The 24,271-nt window shown below is 42.8% G+C and overlaps 1 protein-coding gene across 9 annotated transcripts in view; it reads left to right on the forward strand.

Annotated features, from left to right (window-relative positions):
- Nucleotides 1-24,271, forward strand: part of KLF12 (Kruppel like factor 12) — a 259,481-nt gene that overhangs the window by 141,645 nt on the left and 93,565 nt on the right. For 8 of the 9 annotated variants that reach the window (XM_030476576.1, XM_030476582.2, XM_030476577.1 and 5 more), the window contains one exon: nucleotides 22,608-23,160. In XM_030476576.1, coding sequence (XP_030332436.1) covers nucleotides 22,608-23,160 — 553 coding nt within the window. Of the gene's footprint in view, nucleotides 1-16,047; nucleotides 16,246-22,607; nucleotides 23,161-24,271 lie in introns of those variants that run through there. The other variant, XM_030476584.1, reaches the window with a different exon arrangement.

Below are 24,271 nucleotides of genomic sequence, written 5' to 3' on the forward strand. Positions count from 1 at the left end.
AGCTCAGTGCTAGTTGTGATTTTGAGGTCATCTTGACCAGTGATGTTCTCTTTCCGTGTTGATATGCATGCACACCTGTACAGGGGAAATGTAAGGCTCCAGTAACTTAAAACAGAGGGCTTGTTTTTCCTAATTTTCTTTCCTAGATATTCTAAATGAATTTGCATGAACTAAATTAATTAATCTATTCAACTTTCTGTTTTGTGTAATTTTGGGTATTTTTTTTTTTCTTCCTTAATTTTTTCAGCATTCGGTGTCATTACCAAAAATATATGTGGAAGGAAAAAGTGTGGCATACTTCTTACTATTTGTATACCAAGGATTTGGCCTTTCTGCCAGATCTGAAAGATTGAAAGCCAGACCCAAAGACATCTGTTCTCCAGGAGGATTTGGCTGCTTGTTTGAGAATAGCTGTACTAGTTCTTTTACTGGCCAGAGCTAATCTGTAAGGGGAACACTAGAAAAAACGTCTTGCATCGTTCACAACCTTTAAAGCAGGAGAGGCTCATTGAACTCAAAATGAACTTAACAATACCTTTCGAAGAACCACTAGTTACCATATTTGTCTTTTGTTGTACACAGTTGCTATTGCACGAGCTGCATTATTGTCATAAGACATATTTCTGTAGTTACAGAGTAAACTAATTTTCCAGAGATAACCGGCTTAGCCTCACAATGATAAACGTATCCCTCTATGATCGTTTTCTGTTACTTCGGGATGTAAGGAAGATGTGATTTGAAATGTCATGATTTCAGTGTGTAATCAATATTTCTAAGATCAACTGTATCATATGCTTTTACATTGTTCTGTGTATAGAAGTCTTTGGAGACAGGTAGGATGAAGGCAAAGCATGAATTAGCTTTTAGTTGGCCAAACTTCTCCTTTTTCTTAGATTTATATCATATGTAATGCTATAAAAAGTTTGGTTGTTTTGTTTTACTAGGGTTCCTTAATCTTTCACATTTAGGTACATCAAGGCCAGCATTTTGAAACAGGACTGATGCCTGAAGCAGGGCACAGTCTGCAAATTGTGGCCTAAACAAATGTTCTTTCTCTTTTGAGATGCCAGATATGAATAAATAACCTGAGATTTCCCTCAATAGATTCTCACATTCAGTCATTTTTTTTGGCAGCCAGCCTGCCCTACTATTTTAACTATCGATCAGCCCTGTTGGGACATATTTTTAATAGTCAGGGTCAGTCAATTGGTTAGGTAGCTTTCTTGGCCGTTTGGAAAGCTGTTCCCTCAGAATAGCAGTCATTAGTTGGTTCAGCAACAGCTCCAGTCACTCTGAGCAATGCTTGCATCCCACAGGACTAATGTCTGGGCCAATCCACTGTCTAATGTTATGCAGAACATGTAATAGAATCATAGAAGGCTTTGGGTTGGAAGGAGCCTTAAAGATCATCTAGTTCCAATCCCCTTGCCATGGGCAGGGACACCTTCCACTAGAGCAGGTTGCTCAAAGCCCCGTTCAACCTGGCCTTGAACAGTGCCAGGGATGGGCCAGCCACAGCTTCTCTGGGCAACCTGTACCAGTGCCTCACTGTCCTCATAGTAAAGAATTTTTTCCTAGTATCTAATCAAATATTTTTTTCTCTCTGTTTAAAGCCATTCCCCCTTATCCTATAACTACCTGCCCTTGTATAAAATCCCTCTTCAAATTTCTTGTAGGCCCTCTTAAGATATTGAAAGGCTGCTCTTAGGGCTTCCCTGAGCCTTCTCTTCTCCAGGCTGAACAAGCCCAACTCTCTCAACACCTAGCAGATCATAAAAGAAAATAGGCAAATTTTAGAGGATGATACACTCACATACAAAACAAAACCAGAATTTGGCAGCAAAAGCTTCTTCCTTTAATCTACAAGTGTATTGGCTTTGTTGTATTTCTTCATACAGCACAGCCACTGTAGTCAGCCTTCGGGCTAAGACAGCTGGCTTTTTAAAGTCCAAGTGATGATCTTTCAGTATGATTGCTAACTTTACATTTAATAAAATTGCAATATCTGTGACAGACAGTAAAAGATAACTGTTTTCCTCTCTTTTTAAAAGGAGGAAAGGGTAAAAAATGGTGACAAACTTTGTTGTTATATTCAAGGATAATAAAGCAATAAAGCTATCAATTATACCTTATGCAGGCACTAGATTAGTTAGTAGTTGACTATAAATTGCTGTCTAAGCTGTCATTGGTTTGAAGTTAAACAGGATCCTCAGAAATGCTTAGTGCACTTGAAGAATAGGCCCTTGTATGTCAAAGTTGTTACTGTGTAATATGATGAAGTACCTCATCTGTCTGTGAGGACCACCTGGGTTTATATTAACTGTGAGTCATTCTATTAAAATCTTGTAATGGGATTATAAACAGTCATTTCACAGCACTGTTGTCGTGTTAAATGATGTCCGTGTTAGCAAGTCACTTGGACACCTCGTCATAATCAAGAGGGAATCTTGACTTTCCTTTTTTCCTAATTCTTTACACAGCAAAATAAATGGACATTTAGCCTGACCTGTTCCTGAAGCAGAACATCAGTAGAGATTTCAGTGCCAGAATTCAAAACTGAAATCTTCTGTTTGACAATAACAAATTGGAGGAATGTAATGTATATCTATCTGTATTGATGTATTACATTTCTTAGGGCCCAAAATTTTGTTTATGTGTATGTGGTCCTTTTAAAAGGCAGAGCAGCTCAGTGATGTATGCATCTAACAGGACTACAAGAGAGGTGATCTCTGTGTCTCCAGTTGAGGGTATCTGACCTGGCAGTTGAGATGTTAAAACTTTTACTGGTCTGACTCAGACTTTACTTTAGATACCCTGAAACCTTTATTTTACAATACAGAAACAGCAGGTAATGTTCCTGCTCTGTTTTTTACCTAGAAGCATGGATCATTTAATGACTAATGATGTGGAAGACCTGGGTTCAGTTTGCACCAGTGCCTGAAGAGATTCAAATCTGTCTCCTGCACTTGCAAGGAGAGCTCTATTTATGAGGCTTTCATGGTTTACGAGGTGAAGTTATGAGGCTGTTCTGAGATGGGATCCTTCTGATGCATCCTTTTCAAACTGGTCTGCTTTACAGGTTTTATGATTTACAGGACAAGAGAGAGAAATAATATTTTGATTGTAGGCAAATTTTCAAGAGCGTTGTTCTCAACAGGATTTTTCTCTTAACTGGACGTGTGTTACCAGACAGGTAATTCATTACATCTTGATTCTATGAGAGACAGATGATTTTAGCTTCTAATTCCTGCTGTGTACTATTTGCAGTCTACCAACATTCCACATTAGGCACACAGGCCAGAGGTTGCCAACAGCCGTGTTGGAGGAAGGCGCACTCATGCCATCTCACAATTTGCTTACAAAATACCCTTCATTGATTTCATCCAGTCATTATCTAAAATAACATGGGACAAGAACTCAAGACTCCCTTCTCACTGTCTCCTCATTGAGGAATAGTCATTATTTTCCTATAAAATGTGAAACAAAGGTCTGTGTGGGACTCTGATCTCCCAGCTGCACCTTCCTTGTTTTTAGGAGGAACTTCGGGGCTGTAGAAGAGGACTCCAGTGCTGTAGTCTGGAGGTGATGGTGAGGGTGCTGTGTGGCTTAGCTCAGCACCAGCAGGACAGTCAGTGGGATGTTCTGCTCTGAGAGACCACTTCCCTGCTAGCTAAGTTGGGGGGGGGTTCTGTTCAGTGTGATGGGGTTTATTTGATGGAGACTTTTTTTCCTTACAAAGTTAATCTGAAGTGCTTAACATTCTCTAGTTAATGAGGGCAGAGGAAGCCTTCCTTGTCATCAGAATTTTTCATACCTGCTCATTTTCAGAGACGCTTTAATCTTTCTTTGGAAAACTGGCCTGTGCACAGTTGGAGATGCAAGTGGTAGGCCTGTTGTTCTTTGGTGGTGTGGTGGTTACTGTGAATTTTGTCGCTTGGGAAGCACACACAAGGTGAGCACCTGGCCATGGCCAGCATATCTGTGAAGATGAGCAGTATCTGGCAAACTTTCCCCAGTGTAATGGATTGAAAGTCATGGACTAGACAAGCTGTTGAAGGATAATCTCTGTTATGGAATTCAAGATTAAAGGTACAAAGAAATAGGATAGGGGGGACATTTAGACTTGCTCCAAAGGAGGGCCACAAAAATGATCAGAGGGCTGGAACAACTGTTCTATGAAGAAAGACTGAGAGAGTTGGGGTTGCTCAACCTGCAGAAGAGAAGGCTCTACAGAGAACTTACTGCAGCCTTTCAGCACTTAAGCAGGGCTTATAGGAAACATGGAGAAAGACTTTTTATCAAGGCCTGCAGGCACAAGGGACAGTGGTATTAAACTGAAGGATGGTAGATTTAGACTGCACATCAGGAAGAAATTTTTTACAATGATGGTGTTAAAGATGTTCCAGAGTCTGGAACAGGTTGCCCTATCCCTGGCAGTGTTGAAGGCCGGGTTGAATGGAGCTTTGAGCAACCTGGCAGAGGGGGTTGGAACTAGGAGATCTTTAAGGTCCCTTCTCACCCAAATCATTCTACAAGTCTGTGATACATTCATGTCTACATGTGGAGAGCAGAGGTGAGCTGAGAATGGAGCAGAAGTCGTGAGTGTAATCACACTCAGAAGGGGTACCTGGTCTAATCAATGCAATTACACTGTGAGTCTGCCTCAGGAAGCAGCACAGAGGTACCATGGCCCTATCTGCCTGGGTGTTGCTCTGTGTCAGAAGCTGTCCTCTATATTGCTTCAATGCAGCAGTCTTGAATCATTGAAGAAGCTGCATAGCTTTTAGTTTTCTCATGTTAGATTTTCATGGCTGTAACATTCAATTTTGTATATATTAAAGCTAGAGATACTTTCCTTAATTCACTGATGAAAAAACCCCTAAACCTAAGTGTGAGTTCTCCTATTTAATTTTTAATATATTAAAAGTTGTAAGTACTAATTAGTGCTGTAAAATATCTTAAACATAAGACCCATGTGTCAATAAGAGTAATAGTGTCTGTGTCTCAGGAGAACAAGAAACTTGAGTATGTCTACTCAAAGACGTATGTGGTGTGCTTATCTTCATTTGGTTGTGCACTGTAACACTTGTTGGTGGGAAAATGGAGCAATTCAATTTATACATCTTTTAAAGTTACTTCATGCTACCCTCCTGGAGTAAATCAGCACATCAGTTTTGCATGTAGCTCAAGTCTTCCTTTGAGTCAGAGCAGCAAAGCAGCACATATGCAGGGATCAACTCTTGCACCTTAAACTACAGAATCATAGAATGGTTTGGGTTAGAAGGGACCTTAAAGATCATCTAGTTCCAGCCCCCCTGCCACGGGGGGGGTTGGAACTAGACCAGGTTGCTCAAAGCCCTGTCCATCCTGGTCTTGAACAGTGCCAGGGATGGGGCATCCAAAACTTCCCTGGGAAACTTGTGCCAGTGTCTCACCACCCTCATAGTGAAGAATTTTTTCTTCATGATGCTCCGTGAACATCATGAAGATGGATGGAAATGCTCAGTAGCTTTAGATGCTTCACATAAGCTTTGGCTGTTGAGTAGGGTGAATCCATGTGTCTGTGTATGCATCTCAAAATTCCACGATAAATTCTCAGAGTTGATGGATACGGACAGTTAAGTGCCTTTTTTCTTTGACTGTAATAATAATTTTGACTCAAAGATGGGGAGTGACTTCAATGTTGTGGCAAAACAACAGCTCCATATCTCATACCTGTTGTATCTAACATGGGTGTGTGTGTCAGTGCTCACCCTAACATCGCTGTTGTAATGTTACACATCACACAGCAGGTAGTCTCTTTATTTCTGTATTAAAAATGAAATAAAGAATTGCAGAACCTTTCTACCAGCACGAAGCGAAGCAAATAATGAACTTTCTTCTGGCTCCCCTGTGCTTGCAGGAGGTGCTTGTGTGCGTCCTTTGCTGGGGTTTGCGTAGGCAATGGCTTGCATGTCTGCCAGAATTGTCTGTCATCTTGTGTCCTCGGAGGTGTGCTGCTGTACCCCTGCCACTGCCAGCACCTCCCCATGAGGGTGACAGAGCCTGTCCCCCAGCTCCCTGCTGTCTTCTGAACTCCAGGAGGCCTCAGATGGTACCACGTGCCTGAGCATCCGAACTGAACCCAAATCATTTGGCTTAGTGAAACAGCTGAGGGTAAACTTTGTACAAAATGTGGTTTTGTTAACAAAGGACAGGGGTGGGGAGGAGGCAGGGAAAGGGGATTTAAGTCAACCAAAAACTTTTGGGAATTGATTTCAAATTCACTAGCTTATTATAATCAGTAAAGAAATAACAGATCAGGAAATAACCGATGTGTGTTCTTTAACTGCCTAAATATTAAATGTGTCAACGTGCAGTTTTAGACACTATCTTATATTTCCAAGTTGCTATAAGCTTAAGAAATGAAAAGTTATTGAGCTGCTGTTGCAATCACCTTCTTTAAAAATTGGTGTTTCTTCTGTTTAAAAACAATTAGTCCTCTAGAGCAAACTTAGAGTGATGTCATCTGTAACTAATAATATGATGATCGTACTAGTTTTGTGTTACTCTGTTCTGAGAAATAAAGTAAATACGCAGTTTATTCTACTCTGTAATAAAAATCACTGTGATATTGTTAGCTATTAAAAAAATAATCATTTTAAGTTTATTATTCAGCTGTTGAGATATGTATTTTAACTTTAAAGGTAGAAAGAAATAAGAGTATGAGTATGTAGAATTGTCTCAGATTTCAGGTGTGATAGTTTCAAATAATGAGAGTTGTTATAGACACATACAGTGGGCTTTAGAGCAGGAAAATTAATGTGAATAATGATAGATTTTGTTCTAGGCTATTTATATTCAGTACCTTTAAAATAAGAAAGAATAAAATAACATAAATAGAGCTTCATGGTTAGAATGCATTTAATTTTTTATTAATATGAGGTTTCAGCTCTAATACTGTAACTCTAAACTTTTATATTGTATTACTGGAAAAACTCTTGAGATTCTCCCCCTACATTTTCCCTTCTGTAAAGTGGAAGTAGTCTGTATTATCCCCACCTAAAGGAGGTTTCTGAAGACTAATCAGTTTGCAATAACCAGGAAGTGGTTCTTGTTGCCATAGGGTAAGAATGGAAACAAGGAAGCCTTCACAGTCAGCTTCAGAGTATTGGTATTAAATGGTCTGTACCTGAGTGTCTGCTTATGCATGGTGTCAATAGGTTGTCCATCTCATAATCCATATCCTATCTTATTTAGCCTTTAACTGTAATTTTTGTAACATATATATGAAGACTCAGAGAAGAGGCACAGAGACGGTTAGGTTTTTATTTTTGGTCTTTTCTTCTGTAACAGTAAGTACTCTGACATACCAGGTCAAGGAGTTGAATCAAAATCCATTCTGGAGGCACTAAAAACTAATTTTCCAAATACACATTTTCTTAGTTTGTATAAAAGCACATTTACTTTTGGGGGAAAGTGTCAGAAATAGACATCCCAAGTCTCCGTTCCCAAAAGCCATGTCAAAAGAACATTGGTAAGCCTGAACAATGAAGCAATCTGCCTTTGGGCAGGGTTAGGAGGAGGGCTGTCTGTGCTAACTTTGATCAGACCTTCTAGCGGGCAATTACTGCAATACACACTTTGTGTCTTCTTATTTTGTGGATGGGTGTTGCGGAGGGACGGGATGTTCCACCAGCAGGTTTCAGGGATATCTGCTGACAGCAGGGGAATGGTGAACCACATGGTTTTGGGTCCTGTGCCAGGCACTGGCAGGGCATTTTGCTTTACTTGGCACAAACCCTTTTCACTGGGGTATGATCACTCCAAGCTTGACCTGCCTCGTCTTCTCTGGGCTGGAATACTCTTCCTCACATGCAGCCAAGTGCTGCCACCTTCTTAGCTGATCCCGTCACCCAGGGAGATGAGAGCTGTTTACTTCCCACCTCATCTTTATCTCATAGTCTTCCCAGTTACATCTGAGGTAACATTAGTTGACCTAATGGCTTCCTTAGGATTTAAAATGCCTAAATTCCTTAATTTGCAGACTCTACTTGCGTGACCCTTTGAAGCCCTGGTCTCTTTGCTGGTGGTATCCCAGCTTTCCCAGCCAGGACTTGCTATCAGTCTCCTCTCTCAGACAGTGCCAGACCTAATCTTTGTCTGCCTCTGATTTTTTTTCCTACAGTGTTATTCTTCTCCTCCTAGATTTGGCTCTTTTTCCTTCTTCGAGGTCAGCTGATATCCTCCTCGGCACTGCCCGGTCCCAGAGGAAGAGCAGCAGTGGGAAGCAGGAGTTCAAGGGGGTGAGAGGCAAACTCACTGCACCCAGTTTAATGAGCCAGGGCTAGAACCACCACCACACAAAGGATGAGAGGTTTTGGCTGTACGAATTCAAGCCATTGACCCTAAGAACCAGCTAACTGTACTGGGCATGTTTGTTTTACTGGGACTGTCAGGCAGTAATAGGGTGGTCCTGGAGGTCTGTTTGAGAACAGACACTGGAAAGTACTAGTTTCAGTAAAAGCTTACTTAAACTTCTTCTTAAACTTTTTCTCTCTGACATGAATCTTTTTTTTCTCTTTCCAAACCACTGAATGGCTTAATTTCAGTCAGATCTAGCTGTAGTTAGTTCTACTAGATGTATTTATTTTAGTAAAGTGTGTCAAAATTGAGATGCAATCTCAGTTGAGAGGTCAGAAGAAGAAAATGAACTTAAACTTCAGCCTTAAGGGCGGTGAACAGAAAGAGGTTCATTTGGGCAAATGAATCCCTTCTGATGGAGATTATGATGAACAAAGACAAGCAGAGAGAGACAGAGAGAAACCCAGTTGTAGTGTATGGGTAATATATTGGATGTGAGTTTCAGGCGTGGCGGCACCACCACCACTCCTGATGTATTTATCAGATAGTCGTAGAATTGTTGAAGTAGTTTGTGGGTATCTTTATATCTCAGAGGACATGTGGGCAAGACTGAGACTGAGTTATGAGAAATAACTAAAAGGAATTAACCACCTGGTCTTTAAAGCTTTTTTTACATCAGCTGTATTTAGTGGGTGCAGAGTCCTCTTGCAGCCTGTGGCACTGCTTGTCCAAGGAGGAATGATGTGGAGGTACAAGACCAAATTGTCAGTGCTGGGCTCCAAGGCTGGTGGGGACACGGCTGAGTTTTGCCTAGAGCTGGGCAACAGCTTGCAGGTGGTTAAAGGGTATAAATAATAGTTTTGTGCATTATTTGCCATAGTCCTTTTTTGATAATACATTTATGAATATTTTGTGATGAAGTGCAGAACAGAAAAACATTTAGCAAATCTTTGCATCAAAATTTTGACTTGTGGAACTTCAGCAAATTGTTGGCTGCAAATTGTTCTTCAGGCTTTACTTGTTTTTCAGCACAGATTGATTTGCGTGGAAACATTGAATGCTTCCATGTTAGGTATAAATAAATCTTAGAATATAATTTGAGTATTTTCACCTAGAAATGTCAAAGCTGCTGAGCTCTTTGTTTTCAAAAAATGACTTTCACTAAGCCTTGCTAATTTGGTAGGTATTTGGGGAAAGTTCCTGTTTTATTTCACGTCAGGCCAAGTAATTAGTTGAGATTAGCAAAACAAAATCCCAATGTTTGTCTGGTACAATTTTCTTTATTATTTTCTGATGTAAACATCAAGGATTCAATTTATTCACTCAAGTTTTTGCATAAATTAAATGGAAAAATTCTGATTTATGATTGAACTAAAGAAAATAAAGGACTTTGTGAAATCAAAAATGGGAAGAATTACCCCAGAAACATGGGGGGGAAACTTATAAGAAGAACTGCTAAGTGAATGTGTGAAATTCTTGTTGTCTGGGATTTTATAAAGTAACATTTCTTTTAAATCCCCAAAAGTAATTCTCCATTGGAGGCAATGGGATATTTTTTCATGGTATTTTATCTCCCCTTTAACAATTATTTGGGGATCTGCCATTTGTTCAGAAATTAGTCTCAAATCTAAAATGGATTATTACAAGGAATACAAATATACTATCAATATTTAGAATCATAGAATCATAGAATGGTAAGGGTTGGAAAGGACCTTAAGATCCTTAAGGTTCCAACCCCCCTGCCATGGACAGGGACACCTCGCACTGAACCATGTCACCCAAGGCTCCATCCAACCTGGCCTTGAACACTGCCAGGGATGGAGCGTTCACAACTTCCTTGGGCAACCCATTCCAGTGCCTCACCACCCTCACAGTAAAGAACTTCTTCCTTATATCTAATCTAAACTTCCCCTGTTTAAGTTTGAACCCAGTTTATATGCTTAAGCAAATAATATTGCAAGCAACATCTTACACTAATGTTGTTCTACACCTTTGTTAGGCTTCTTTCTCTTGAAGAGTTGTGTCATAGCGATAGGCATAAATTAGCTTTTTTCAACAGATTCTGTCTTTGATAGAGCATTCTAGTAACACTGCTCACATATAAATAATACATCTAAGCAGGTTAGATACAAGAAGAAGTTCTTTACTGTGAGGGAGGTGAGGCACTGGAATGGGTTGCCCAAAGAAGTAGTAAATGTTCCATCCCTGGCAGTGTTCAAAGCCAGGTTGGACAGAGCCCGGGGCAACATAGTCTAGGGTGAAGTGTCCCTGTCCATGGCAAGGGGGGTGGAACCTTAAGGATCTTAAGGTCCTTTCCAACCCTAACCATTCTATGATTCTGTAAGCTGAGCATCTAGCTTTCTTAATGTGTTAATGATTTAGGGATCAAGGGGATAGGTTTTGTTGCTTTCAACAAAAAATCACACAGGCCCACATAGAGTTTGAGATCCTGAGAATTTGGCTTCATGTTCAAGAAATGTATCCAGTTTACATTTAATGTTCCAGGTAGTACAGCAGCTGATTAGTTTATTGGGCAGTAGAAGTCAGTAATAACTTGTCCGGTGCCATTGGAGAAACCCTTTGGTAAACCGGCAGTTTGCGCGGCAGTTCGCGCAGGCAGAGCGAGCGGGCAGCGAGCGGGATGGTGAGCACTCGCCTCAGGAGCAGGGCCCGCTCTGGGAGCTCTGCCCCGGCGGTGGCCAGCGTAGGCACCCAGACAGAGCCGATGAGAGGGGAGGCTGCGGTGCAGACCTCGGAGTGTAGAAAGTGCCTCGACTGGTCTCTTGAGGCGAGGGTGCACGATGGACAGGGCTGCACTCGGTGCGCTCTGGTGGAGGTCCTCCTGCAGCAGGTGGCTGAGCTGCGGGAGGCTGTTGGAGAGCTAAAAGATGCCAGGGAAGCTGAGAGGAAGCTGGGCTGCTTGCTCCAGGCCCAAACTGTGCAGGGGCTGCAAACGTCCAGCATTGCTCATATAGGAAAGAAGGAGGGCAGCAACCCAGGAAGCTGGGAATTAGTCACGAGAAAAACGAACAAAAAAAGGAGGAAGAGGACAATTAACGACAAGGGGCTTCCTCCTAAATCTGATGTCCCCACCCAGAACCGCTTCGCGGTTCTGCAGGAGGCTAATGAGAAAGCACCCACCACACCTAATGAGCATCCTGCTGATGCACCAGTAGAGAGGATCGCTACTGGTGCCTCCAGGAAAAAGCGGAGGGTCATAGTAGTAGGGGACTCTACTTTGAAAGGCACAGAGGCGCTCATCTGCCGGCCTGATCCAGTCTCGAGGGAGGTGTGTTGCCTGCCGGGGGCTCGGATCAAGAATGTTGCTGAGAGGCTGCCTGCTCTAGTAAGTCCTGCTGACTATTACCCCCTTCTAGTGGTCCATGTGGGTGCTAGAGATATAGACAGCAGTAGCCTGGAGGACATTAAGAAGGACTACAGAGCCCTGGGAGAGGTGGTTAGGGGCTCTGGAGCTCAGATAGTTTTTTCATCGATTCTCCAAGGCAAAGGGGAGGACCTTAAAAAAGCTAGGCGTGTCTGGCAGGTTAATAAATGGTTAGAAAGCTGGTGCCATAGTCAGGGGTTTGGCTATTTAGAACATGGGGCTCCATTTGGGAGGCCAGATCTAGTGGAGGCTGGTGGAGCTGGTCTGACAAAGAAGGGGAAGAGCTGTTTTGGTAGGAGGCTTGCCAGGCTGGTCAGGAAAGCTTTAAACTAGATGTGTTGGGGGAGGGGAGCATTGATCCATCCCAACATTCCTGGTCAGTTGCCAGCACCTGTAATAAGCACTTGGAGCAATGCAGAGATGTTCCAGCTGCCCCAGCCATTGAGTCGGCTTCATTTGGAGCTCGGCTAAGGTGCCTCTATACAAACGCCCGTAGTATGGGGAACAAGCAAGAGGAATTAGAGATGTGTGCAAGGCTACGGGAATATGATGTCATTGGTATCACAGAAACATGGTGGGATGGCTCCTATGACTGGAATGTCGGAATGGAAGGTTACAGGCTGTTTAGAAAAGACAGGCCAGGCAGACGGGGAGGGGGCATTGCTATCTATGTCAGTGATAGGCTAGAGAGTATGGAACTCTGTCTGGGGATGGGTGATGAGGTAACAGAGTGTTTGTGGGTCAGGATCAAAGGGAAAACAGCAACAGGGGACATTACGGTGGGGATCTGTTACAGGCCGCCTGATCAAGAGGACTCTGTGGATGAAGCGCTCTACAGACAGATAGGAGCAGCCTCACGCTCGCAGGCCCTGGTCCTCATGGGGGACTTCAACCATCCTGACATCTGTTGGAGGGACGGTACGGCCCGGCACAAGCAATCCAGGAGGTTCCTCAATTGTGTGGAAGACAACTTCCTCTTTCAAGCAATAGAGGAGCCGACGAGGAGAGGTGCCATGCTGGACCTTGTGCTCACCAACAGGGAGGGACTGGTTGGAAATGTAACGCTCCAGAGCAGCCTTGGCTCTAGTGATCACGAGATGGTTGAGTTTGAGATCCTCAGGACGGTGAGAAGAGCGTGCAGCAAGCTCACTGCCCTGGACTTCAAGAAAGCAGACTTTGGCCTCTTCAGGAACCTCCTTAGTAAGGTTTCATGGGATACAGTCCTAGAGGGCAGGGGGGCCCAAGGCTGCTGGTCGGTATTCAAGGATCACCTGCTACGTGCTCAAGAGTGTTGCATCCCAACTAGAAGAAAGTGCAGCAGGAGGGCCAGGAGACCTCCATGGATGGACAAGGAGCTGCTGAGGAAACTTAGAGGGGAAAAAAGAAGCTTATAGAAGGTGGAAGCAAGGACAGGCGGCCTGGGAAGAATACAGGAGCATTGCCCGAGAAGCTAGGGACCAGGTTAGGAAAGCTAAGGCCCAGCTAGAATTAAGTTTGGCAAGGGATGTAAAAGATAACAGGAAAGGATTCTATAGATACATAGCAAATAAAAGACAGGCTAGGGACAATGTAGGCCCTCTCCGGAAGCTATCAGGAGAACTGGCTACCATGGATTTGGAGAAGGCTGAGGTTCTTAATGACTTCTTTGCCTCAGTCTTCACCAGCAAATGCTCTGACCACACAACCCAAGTCTTGGAAAGCAAATGCAGGGACTGTGAGAACGAAGACCTTAGGCCCACTGTAGGAGAGGATCAGGTTCGAGACCATCTTAAGAACCTAAACGTGCACAAGTCCATGGGACCTGATGAAATCCATCCACGGGTCCTGAAGGAGCTGGCGAATGAAGTTGCTAAACCACTGTCCCTCATATTCGAAAAATCCTGGCAGTCAGGTGAAGTTCCCGATGACTGGAAGAAGGGTAATATAACCCCCATTTTCAAGAAGGGGAAGGTGGAAGACCCGGGGAACTACAGACCACTCAGTCTCACCTCTGTGCCTGGCAAAATCTTGGAACAGTTTCTCCTGGAAAACATGCTAAGGCACATGAAAAACGACGAGGTGGTTGGTGACAGCCAACATGGCTTCACTAAGGGGAAATCCTGCCTGACCAATTTGGTGGCCTTCGATGATGGAGCCACGGAACTGATGGACAGCGGCAGAGCAGTTGATGTCATCTACCTGGACTTGTGCAAAGCATTCGACACTGTCCCACATGACATCCTTGTCTCTAAATTGGAGAGACATCAATTTGATAGATGGACCACTCGGTGGATAAAAAACTGGCTCGATGGCCGCACGCAAAGAGTTGTGGTAAATGGCTCAATGTCCAGTTGGAAACCTGTAACGAGTGGTGTCCCTCAGGGATCGGTGTTGGGACCGGTCCTGTTCAACATCTTTGTCGGCGACATGGACAGTGGGATTGAGTGCGCCCTCAGCAAGTTTGCCGATGACACCAAGCTGTGTGGTTCGGTTGATACGCTGGAGGGAAGGGATGCCATCCAGAGGGACCTTGACACGCTTGTGAGGTGGGCCGATGCCAACCTTATGAAGTTTAACCAAGCCAAGTGCAAGGTCCTACACCTGGGTCGGGGCAACCCCAGGCACTGCTACAGGCTGGGCAGAGAAGAGATTCAGAGCAGCCCTGCAGAAAAGGACTTGGGGGTGTTGGTTGACGAGAAGCTTAACATGAGCCAGCAGTGTGCACTGGCAGCCCAGAAAGCCAACCGTATCCTGGGCTGCATCAAAGGAAGCGTGACCAGCAGGTCGAAGGAGGTGATCCTGCCCCTCTACTGTGCTCTTGTGAGACCCCACTTGGAGTACTGCGTACAGTTCTGGTGTCCTCAACATAAAAAGGACATGGAGCTGTTGGAGCGAGTCCAGAGGAGGGCCACGAAGATGATAAGAGGGCTGGAGCACCTCCCATATGAAGACAGGCTGAGAAAGTTGGGGCTGTTCAGCCTGGAGAAGAGAAGGCTGCGTGGTGACCTCATAGCAGCCTTTCAGAGTCTGAAGGGGGTCTACAAGGATGCTGGTGTGGGACTCTTCCTTAGGGACTGTAGTGGTAGGACAAGGGGTAATGGGTTCAAACTTAAACAGGGGAAGTTTAGATTAGATATAAGGAAGAAGTTCTTTACAGTGAGGGTGGTGAAGCACTGGAATGGGTTGCCCAGGGAGGTTGTGGATGCTCCATCCCTGGCGGTGTTCAAGGCCAGGCTGGACAGAGCCTTGAGCCACATGGTTTAGGGCAAGGTGTCCCTGCCCATGGCAGGGGGGTTGGAACTAGATGATCTTAAGGTCCTTTCCAACCCTTACGATTCTATGATTCTATGATTCTATGATTCTATCAGAGAGTTAAATGCCAGGTAACCTTAATGCTTGCTCTGTTTCTGCTAATGCGTTATTTAAAAATAATTCATTTCACACTAGGTGTATTTGCATTCATTGTTAAACATGTTTAAAAATTAATGCTGTTTGCATTGGGATCTCCTTTCGTTTTGAAGCACATTTCCCCAGTCGTAGTGTGAGCTGTTACTAAAGATTGCAGCACATAGTACATTTTTATTGTTGAAATAGTTGTGGAATAACCCTGCACTGTGACTGTTCAGGAAGAGTTAAAAGGTGATTTTTACAGCCCTGAAGCTTGAATTTTGCTTGCTTATTTATGAATGGTTGGTTTGAATTTGCTCTCTCCAGCTCTTAGTTAATTCTCTTTTATTTTGGGGCATCTTTTGTAGGATCTACACATTTAGAGACACTGCTAACAAAGGCCACCTGTGCCTCATAGCATGTTTCTTTTGCCTCTTCAGACTCACAAAGAGAATACGAATTTTATTTTTAGGCCTTGAGGGTTGGAAACATCCACTTTGAACTCAAACATCCAAGTGTTGCACAGAAATAATGATGTATTAAGTGAATTGCAAGTACTTTAAAGTGAGTATCTCTGTGTCTCTCCTGTTGAATCGCTTCTAATTTGTTTAAATGCATTTCCATTGCACATCTTTTTGTTTTAATAATTCCTGGACTCTACCCTCTCTCTGTCTTTCTTGATGCCAACTGGTGCTTTTTAGAAAAGCTGCTGTGGGAGGAATTGTAACAGTGTCTGACTCACCCTTACTTGGGAGTGCTGTCTCTTGGGGATCTCTTTTCTTCCTTGGAACACAAATTTAACCTTGACCCTGAGCAACCATTTCTTGAAAACTGATAGTAAGCCACTTTTTAATTTATGCTTCCAGAAAAGAAGCAGAAAGATCCAGCTGCCTTGCATTTTGTTCTTTTTCAGTGTGACCTCTTGCATTTGCCCAACGCATCCGAGCTGAGCAGTTCTGTCAGCCTGGGAAAGTCTGCAGCAGCAGCCTTGAGCAAAAAGGCACAAATTCCTGTTCACTTGCTGCTTTTGCATCTGGAAATGAAATTTTAAGTATTTTGCTCACTTTTAGGCTTTCAGCTGTCTACGTGTTCGCCCTTCTGATTTTATACAGCTTCTGTCACCACTGTACTGATGCACCCTTCATGTACAGGTTAGTTGAGTCTTGAATGTTTTTTTCAAGGGGAGAGCAGTGTTTCAAATAGAGATTTTTTAGTTCACGTCTTTGCAGACTGTATTACTTCTTCCTTTTCTTAGAGTATTTTGTTACTTTGGTTGAAGTGGAGATTTTCAGGCAGAAGCATGTGATCGTTGTGAATGGAATTTCTCATGATGGAAAGGTGTTTTCAAAAAATCTCTTCTGTAATTTTGGGGAGAGTTCACTCCTAGATTAGCAAGATAATCCAAAAAAGACTCTGAGCAAAGTGCTGAGTACTGAGGCCGTAAGTTCCAGGGCTCTTTGAAGTGCCCGGGCTGCTGCTTACGCAAGCTATCCCTGTGCCAACCTTTTGTACTCTGCAAGTGCCTAGCGGGGGCATGACAGGACAAAACACATGTGGGCAGATGATACACTTCATGGAGAGCACCAACAGAACTGCAATTTCAGGGATATGAGCTTTTTATTTCTACTCCTATCTACAGGAAATACTAGGAAAATATTCCATTTTAATTTTAAAAGACAAACTGTATACCAAATATAAACACATCTAAACCCAATCTACCTGCACGTCTCATGGCATTAGAGTTGTAAGCACATCTGTATGCTATGCAGAAGCAAAATTACTTCTGCTAGAGCAAGCACTTTTTGTCATTTTGAGCCTAGCTTGTGTTTCTTTTACTATGAAGTGTTAGCAAATCTGTAACCTGCAGAATATTCCCAGTTATTTAAATCTCACCCTCCAAGCGTGACGATCAGAGCTGAAAGCTGCTCTAGCTGGGCAGAGTTCTGCACTGCCTGCTCAGAAGAATTCACTCCTGCATCATTGAACCTTGGCATTTTGGTACAGCTGTGGCAATGACGTGGTTAAAATTATGGGTAGCTTTTCAGAAGGAGTATGATTTTTTTCTCATCTCAGTATCCTGAGATGTTAAAAGCTCTGAAAAAACAAAATCATCCTGCCTGAAATTTCTCCTGCCAGAACAGAATGAGGTGGAGCAGCACGATGACGACCAGGAGGGCTTGTGTGATTTGACTGGGAGTTAAAATATTTAGCAATTTATTTTTTAACTTCCTGTCCTCAAAGCCAGCTTATTTTATAAATGCTAAATTTAGTCTGTTCAGTTTCCGTCATCAAGGACAGCTTTTTTGGTATGCTTTCTTACAAATTGTTTGACCTTGAGAGATTGCTGCCAGAAAGGAAGAACACTTCAGAAGCTGACAACTGATTGTTGGAGGTTTGTAAACTCAGTTGTGTGGGAGCAATAAAACTCCAAAAAGACATAAAAACTCACCGAAGCTTAGTACCCTGTGAAGTCAATGAGCTGCAAGGCATCGGGATGAGTTGCTGAAAACAAAATGATCTTTGCTTTTTCACTGGTTTTAACCTCAGCTGTGTGGAAACTACGAGCACTTCATGGTTTGGTTATGGATGGGGGACAATACTGGTAAACAGGGAAGATTGCCATGAGTAAAGTAAGAGAGTGGAAAGGGGCTGTTGCAGAATTCCCTCCCAAGTAAGTTGTTGTTCAGGGGGTTGGAAACAAGATGAAGTAGAACTGTGCAGTAAAGGATGGCCGTCCAGTAGATAAGACATTATCAGCCATGACTTCGCCATGCATCGCCCTTGGTCTTGTGGCTGGTTTTGTGGCTGGCTGGCTGTTTTACCATAACGGTCGGGGAAAAGGGCAGTAAGGAATGCTTTTTTACACAGCCAAGAAAAGCTTTGTGAATAGGGAAATCACGTGTTATGTTCCTGGTGGTGTTTATTAATGGCAAGCTAACGAAGCAGAGCACTGCAGAGAATACTGGTGTACAGCTTTAAAGGGCAGGCGCAAAAAAAAAGAGCCAAGAGCACTGACTGATAGAGGCTGCAGGTTTATTAAAAAGCCTTTTCTAGCAGGGAGCTATCCTAACTTGCCTTCCAGTTACGTTTCAGCCTGGATTTGAGAGGATGGTGAGCAGCATAAGGATGTGATGGCACTGTTGCAGAGAGGGGCATTGCTGAGATTTGCCTCTGAGTCCCAGCTGGATGGAGGCAAGGCTGAAGCTGTCCCTCTCCTTTGTACTAGCTGCAGGAGCAATACAGATGCTTCTGCATCCTGAGATGAGGGAAGCCACATGGAGCTATACCCCCTCATGTTGTATTTCCATGGTCTGGGCTGGCTTCCAAGGAAGCCCTCTGGGTTACAGGGACCTCAGGCTGAACCCTTTCTAACCACCACATGCTCTGAAAGCTGCCAGACTCTCAACAACAGAGTTTAGACCCCTAAAACCAAAACGAAGTTTGCAAGAACAACACAGACACTTTTGGGAGCCAGACTGGAAAACCCATTTCAGATGCCCAAACTAGCAATCAGCTGATCCCACACCATCACAAGAAGCCCAGTTCACTAGGTGAGGGTGGGAAGGCAGGAACAGAGAGACAGAATTAAAAAACAAGCAACCATTTGTTTTTTATCCAGTTGACTTTATGAGCTGACAGAATGGCTGGAGGTATACGTCTGAATATCCCTGCCATTGTGAGCTTCTCAATTAGAAAATACGTGGTTCCATTAAATAAATCTAACATCAACACTCATCATCTAGGGAACTGAACAGTTAATAGTGTTCTGGGGAGATTCTGAGAAATACCGTGCTGAGAACTGAGCCCTCCCTTTTGGCTTCATTGCTACTCTTCGTCCCATACTTCCTGATTCTGATATAGTCATTGTTGTTGGGAAAGGTTTGCTTATGCCGTCCATTTTCAGAAAATAATGATAATTTAATGTTCAAAGTTTTGATTCAGATAATAGAGCTTTGGCAGTTGAAATAAAACCTGAGATCATGGAGAAACATCCATACCACTTGTAGGTCACTGTAAGGGAGCGTCAGTTCTTGGGGCAGATCTTTTTGTGTACCACCACCAGCACAAAATATAACACTTGTTTGCAATTTTATCTGAAGTACGGGATGTACAAACCTGTTTTGATAAGGATCCTGCTGTCTTTTGTAATGTTGGCTAACATCAGTCACAACCTGAATTTACTAAAGAAAGCGCATTCTTAATCTTAAGAGTTTTGGCAGGGAAAGGAGGTCATTGAAGGACATAACCAGTTTTCATCCTGTTTGGAGAAATTCATGAGGGATTTGTAAAGGTTTCGAGTTTAGTTTCACTGGTGAAGACTGAAATAATACTATCAACTGTAGTACCGTAGTACATAGAGACTGCATGGCCCCTCCAGCACCTCTGGACAAGAACAAGATACCTACCAAAAGGTAGATGCAGTGTAAGAAAGGTACAGTGTAAAAGCAAATGCAGTAGAGCTATTAAAAGAGAAAGTGATTTATATGATTGACTGCAGTTACATTGTACTTATTTGTCTTTTTTTTTTCTATTCCCAAAAGACTAGGTGTAATTACTATAGTAAAACAAAGGCCTGTTCTTAGCACAGTCAAGAAAAATCTGTAGGTCATGACCTGTGTTTTGTCTCAAAGACAATTGACTCTATCCATGGAACAAGTAATTTGTATGGCGTCAGCTACATGAGGGTTTGGTGTTCTTCCTTACCCTTCCTGTAAGGGACCTGAGGCTGCTTGCTGCAAAGGCAGGTGTGGGACTTTGGGGCAGACTGTGCTCCGTTTGGTGATGGACTGCTTTCAGTGTCCATGTGGATCCCTTGTGTCAAGTCTCAGAAGTATCCTGGAAGTCAGAAGAGTCCTGGGACCTGATGTGCTTATGCTGGGTACACCAAGTCCCTGGTGCACTTGAGGGTGCTCTGAAGAGCAACAGAGGACAGCAACAGCAGGATACTCCATCCTTCAGCGCACAAAGTAACAAGCTGTGCTGCTGTGGCAGGCGGCATTGGGTCAACCTGAAGTCTGCCTCTGGCACCCAGGGGAAGCCTGGAAGTATGTCAACATGTAGGATTTCCGCCGTGGCACATTATCTGCCCTCTGGATGGAGCTGGCAATTCGTACTACTTCTAGGTAACCCCTGCCCAGCTATTTGCACAAGGGCATCCCGCATCTCCCTTGTATGAGAGTTGATTCTGTTTATCCCCCTTCTCTCAGACATGTAAGATACAAGATGTTGCCTTTGGCCTTACGAAGATTTGGGTATAGCCTGTGCAGGGTGTCCCCCTCTGCCTTGTCTGCCCTGTAGAACCAGTCAGTTTGGTTCAGCAGAACCAGTTTGTTTGCCAGTTGCATATACAAGACTTTTCAAGATTTGACAAATTGCCTACTTATGCCATGTATGTTTATGGTTTTGTCTTTGTCATGGCACATACGGTATGCCTAATGCAGAATCTCATTACCAGCAATAGCCTGGGTAGGGTGTTTTCTGACGAAGTAACCAGGAATCATTACTGGGCAAATACAGGCGGTTTTGCCTTCTTCAGGAAGAGGTTTTTGTAACCTTGTCACTTGTAGCTAGTTATGCACCTTAAAAGCCTGTTCTTCACTCTGTGTTCTTCTTTAGCAGGAGAACTTCCCATTGTCCTTATAAAGGGATTTTTTGCTTTTGTTATTTGTATTACAGCAGAACAGCAGGGTCCAGGGACTGGATGAATTGGGGTCCCTTTCTTTTAAGTTGATTTGTGTATGAATAGAGGAAGAGACTCGCTGTACCAGAGATGTTCTTGCTTTCAAATGGGGGAAAATGCCAGCTCTGGGAGCCAGTCTAAATCAGCTGAATAGATGGGATCTAGTAGAATATCTCATCTTTCAGCATGCCAGGGATACTACCCACTTAGGCTCTTATTATTACAATTTTTAATATTAGTGTTTCTGTTTTCCTTTTGCAATAGAATTCCATTCTGTGATGAAATCTGGCTCTGACTCAAAACCAGGAGGGTTCTCCATGAAAATATTTAACATAGTTGATTATAAAAATCCCAAAGTGAATTCATAGCTTGCTTGACTGTTAACTTATTTAGGATAGACAAACTAAAATATTTGTGGTTTAAATATTTCTGACTTAATATTTTTAGATACTTAGTAAATACTATAATCTAGAGATCGAGAGAATGCATTTAGAGCTGCTTAGGTACCATAAAAAGATTGCTTGTTAGATCTGTATGTGCAGTAATTGCTTTGGGTCGAGTGAGATTTGAAGTAGCTTGGCAAATGTTTTTTATTGAGGTTGGTTTTCCATATTACAGCACATAACGGTGTGTGTGTGCGTGCCTGTAGAGGAGCTCTGCTACAGTGCAATGCCATGGAGGTACTTAGCTGAGGAACTGAGAGCTGGGCTATGTCTTTCTACCAGGTGATTGATGGGCATTCTGTTCCTTGCTCTGCCTATTGAAAATTACGTGAAAAAATATTTTTAAAGGGTAGTTATGAATGATATATGTCAGAAAGGAAGGATGAATCAAATGAGCTTCTCGAGGGATCTGTCTTTGCCCTAGCATTATTCAGAAATTCTGTTAACTTTTTTGATGGTGGAAGTAAGGAATAAAACTATAAAAAGCATATCGCACCAGTCTAGAGTAAATTTAGATGAAGCAGCTTTGAAAGAGTTGGTGTAAAGCATAGAATTATTTTGTGAAGTCAGGAAAATTGTTCTTAATTAAAAAGGGAAAAATAAAAGAAAATTGTAACAAAAATCTAATGTGCGAATTCAGAATAATGAATTGCTGTAGCCATTGCTGCCTGTAACAGGGCAACCATACAAACGTGGGGCTCTGTACTGACCTGTAAGTTCATTATCACTAAGTACACAGAATGCAAAAAGTCGAACACCGAACTGACGGACTGTGTTTAGTGTAAGGCACTGTCTTCTGAAAAGTGGTGTAGAAAAACTGCAGAGGTCACTGTAAAGAGCAAACGAGAGTGCTAAGGCTGTTTTTTTTAAAGCTGACTTATGACAGAAAGAAGCAAGGTCTGCCTAGTCTAGAAGAAAGTAGACAAGTAGGGAGAAATTACAGTCCTTGAGCATTCAGAAAGTTGCTTGAAAAATGGGTATTACCAGTTTTTCTTCATGTCTGTTGGAGATAACGCCAGAGAGTAATGCTGTAGCTTGAAGACAGATGTTGGGAAGAAATGTCCTGTCAATATGGTTATCTGTGGAGATACAAAAGTTTTTGTCACTGATGACTGTGTAATGCAAAGAAACAGGGTGATTTTGTAGTTGTTAATCCTGCCACCTCTAAGAAATGGGAGTAGAACTTTTTTTAATATTCTGTTCAAACTGAACATGTCTGTGCTTTTTAGCATGATTTAAAATTTGTCCTTTAAAACTATGAGCTCTCAAAAGAAAAAGAAACAAATCCTGTGGCTTTCATGACTGAGTTGTGTGATCCACCTTAGCATTTGGGAATGTAAGTTGTCTTTAGCCACACGTGTAATTATGTCCCTTTGTCCTTTCTCAACAGTCTCCAAACGTCCACAACTATCCAGATATGGAAGCTGTACCCTTGTTACTAAACAACATGAAGGCAGACCCCACGGAGGATTCATTATCTACGGACCATTTCCAAACACAGACTGAACCAGTGGACTTGTCAATAAACAAAGCCAGGTCATCCCCTACAGCAGCTTCATCTTCACCAGTTTCCATGACAGCATCAGCCTCCTCCCCTTCTTCCACTTCTACTTCTTCTTCTTCTTCTTCTTCTAGTCGGCCAGCTTCATCACCCACAGTAATAACATCGGTATCCTCAGCAGCATCTGTACCGTCAGTATTAACTCCAGGTCCTCTTGTGGCCTCAGCATCTGGTGTTGGAGGCCAGCAGTTTTTGCACATTATCCATCCAGTACCACCTTCCAGCCCCATGAACTTGCAGTCCAACAAAATGAGTCACGTGCACCGTATCCCCGTGGTGGTACAGTCGGTACCTGTTGTCTATACAGCTGTGAGATCACCTGGGAATATGAACAACACTATAGTAGTACCACTGTTAGAGGATGGGAGAAGCCACGTCAAAGGTAAGGTGGAACCAGTTTTGTGCATCTGTGGCATCCTTAAAACTGCTCTTGTATGAGGAAATTATAGCAATTTTATACAGCTGTTTGTTAGTTTCCAAACTTACTGTGTTGTTTGCTGAAAACTTACACTATCAGGAGGAACCTTTCAAAGTCTTATCCCAGATGGTCTTTAAAATAAGTAAATATTTTTTTAAAGATGGAGGTCAGCAGTGGTTTTAGATGCTCAGACAACTCATGGCAAGTTTTGTCCTGGGAGGAATAAGTCCTCCCCAGAAGCTGAAGAAATAGGACAACCGAATAGTGACAATATATAAAACATCATAGATGAACATGGAAAACTCACCAGGTTATACAGATTTGTCAAGGGAAGGAATGTCAGAGAGGTTCTTTGCACAGAGAATTTGCACATTTCCATGCACAAAGAAGGCAATCACTGGGCTGTAGGAACTTGTGAAAGAGAGGCATTTGGACCAAAGAGCAGTAGCAGATGCAGAGAGGTAGATTTTATTAAGCTCAAGGAGTGGCAGTGCAGTATTTTGAATTAGTTTTCTTCTTCCAGATTAAACAGCAAAGGGAAGGAAGCCACATGAAGTGTGTATGTTGGGAATGGCTTTTGCAGACACAGGACCTGAGAGGCACATGGAGGTGTGAAGGGAGGAAGAAAGCACATGCCAAAAGAACAGATACTCTTGGAAAGGTGTCCAAAGAACACAGAAAAGTGAGCTGGAGAGCAACAAAAAATGAGCACATTACAGTTACTGAGGGAGCAATAATCTGTTAGAGATGGTGACATGATGGGTAGAGGAAGAAAAGAGAAAACATATGTGCCCAGATACTTTGAAAAGCATAGCTTTATAAAGAAGGCATTAGTGACCGAGACGGGAACGTGAGGAGAGAAGCAAGAGAGACTCATTTCAGGGTTCATTGCATGTGAGTGAATAAAATATGGCTAATTCTTCCCTGAAACAAGGTGTTGCATGAGGCAGAAAGGAAGGGTACTGACAGATAACCTTACTTCAGGGCTTATGGGGCTACAGGGCATTTAGTAATACATCTTATAACATCTTGTGTACTTAATCGCATAATGAACAGGTCTCTACAACTAAAAGAC

Source organism: Strigops habroptila, chromosome 2 (genome assembly GCF_004027225.2).
Source record: "Strigops habroptila isolate Jane chromosome 2, bStrHab1.2.pri, whole genome shotgun sequence".
Taxonomy (NCBI): domain Eukaryota; kingdom Metazoa; phylum Chordata; class Aves; order Psittaciformes; family Psittacidae; genus Strigops; species Strigops habroptila.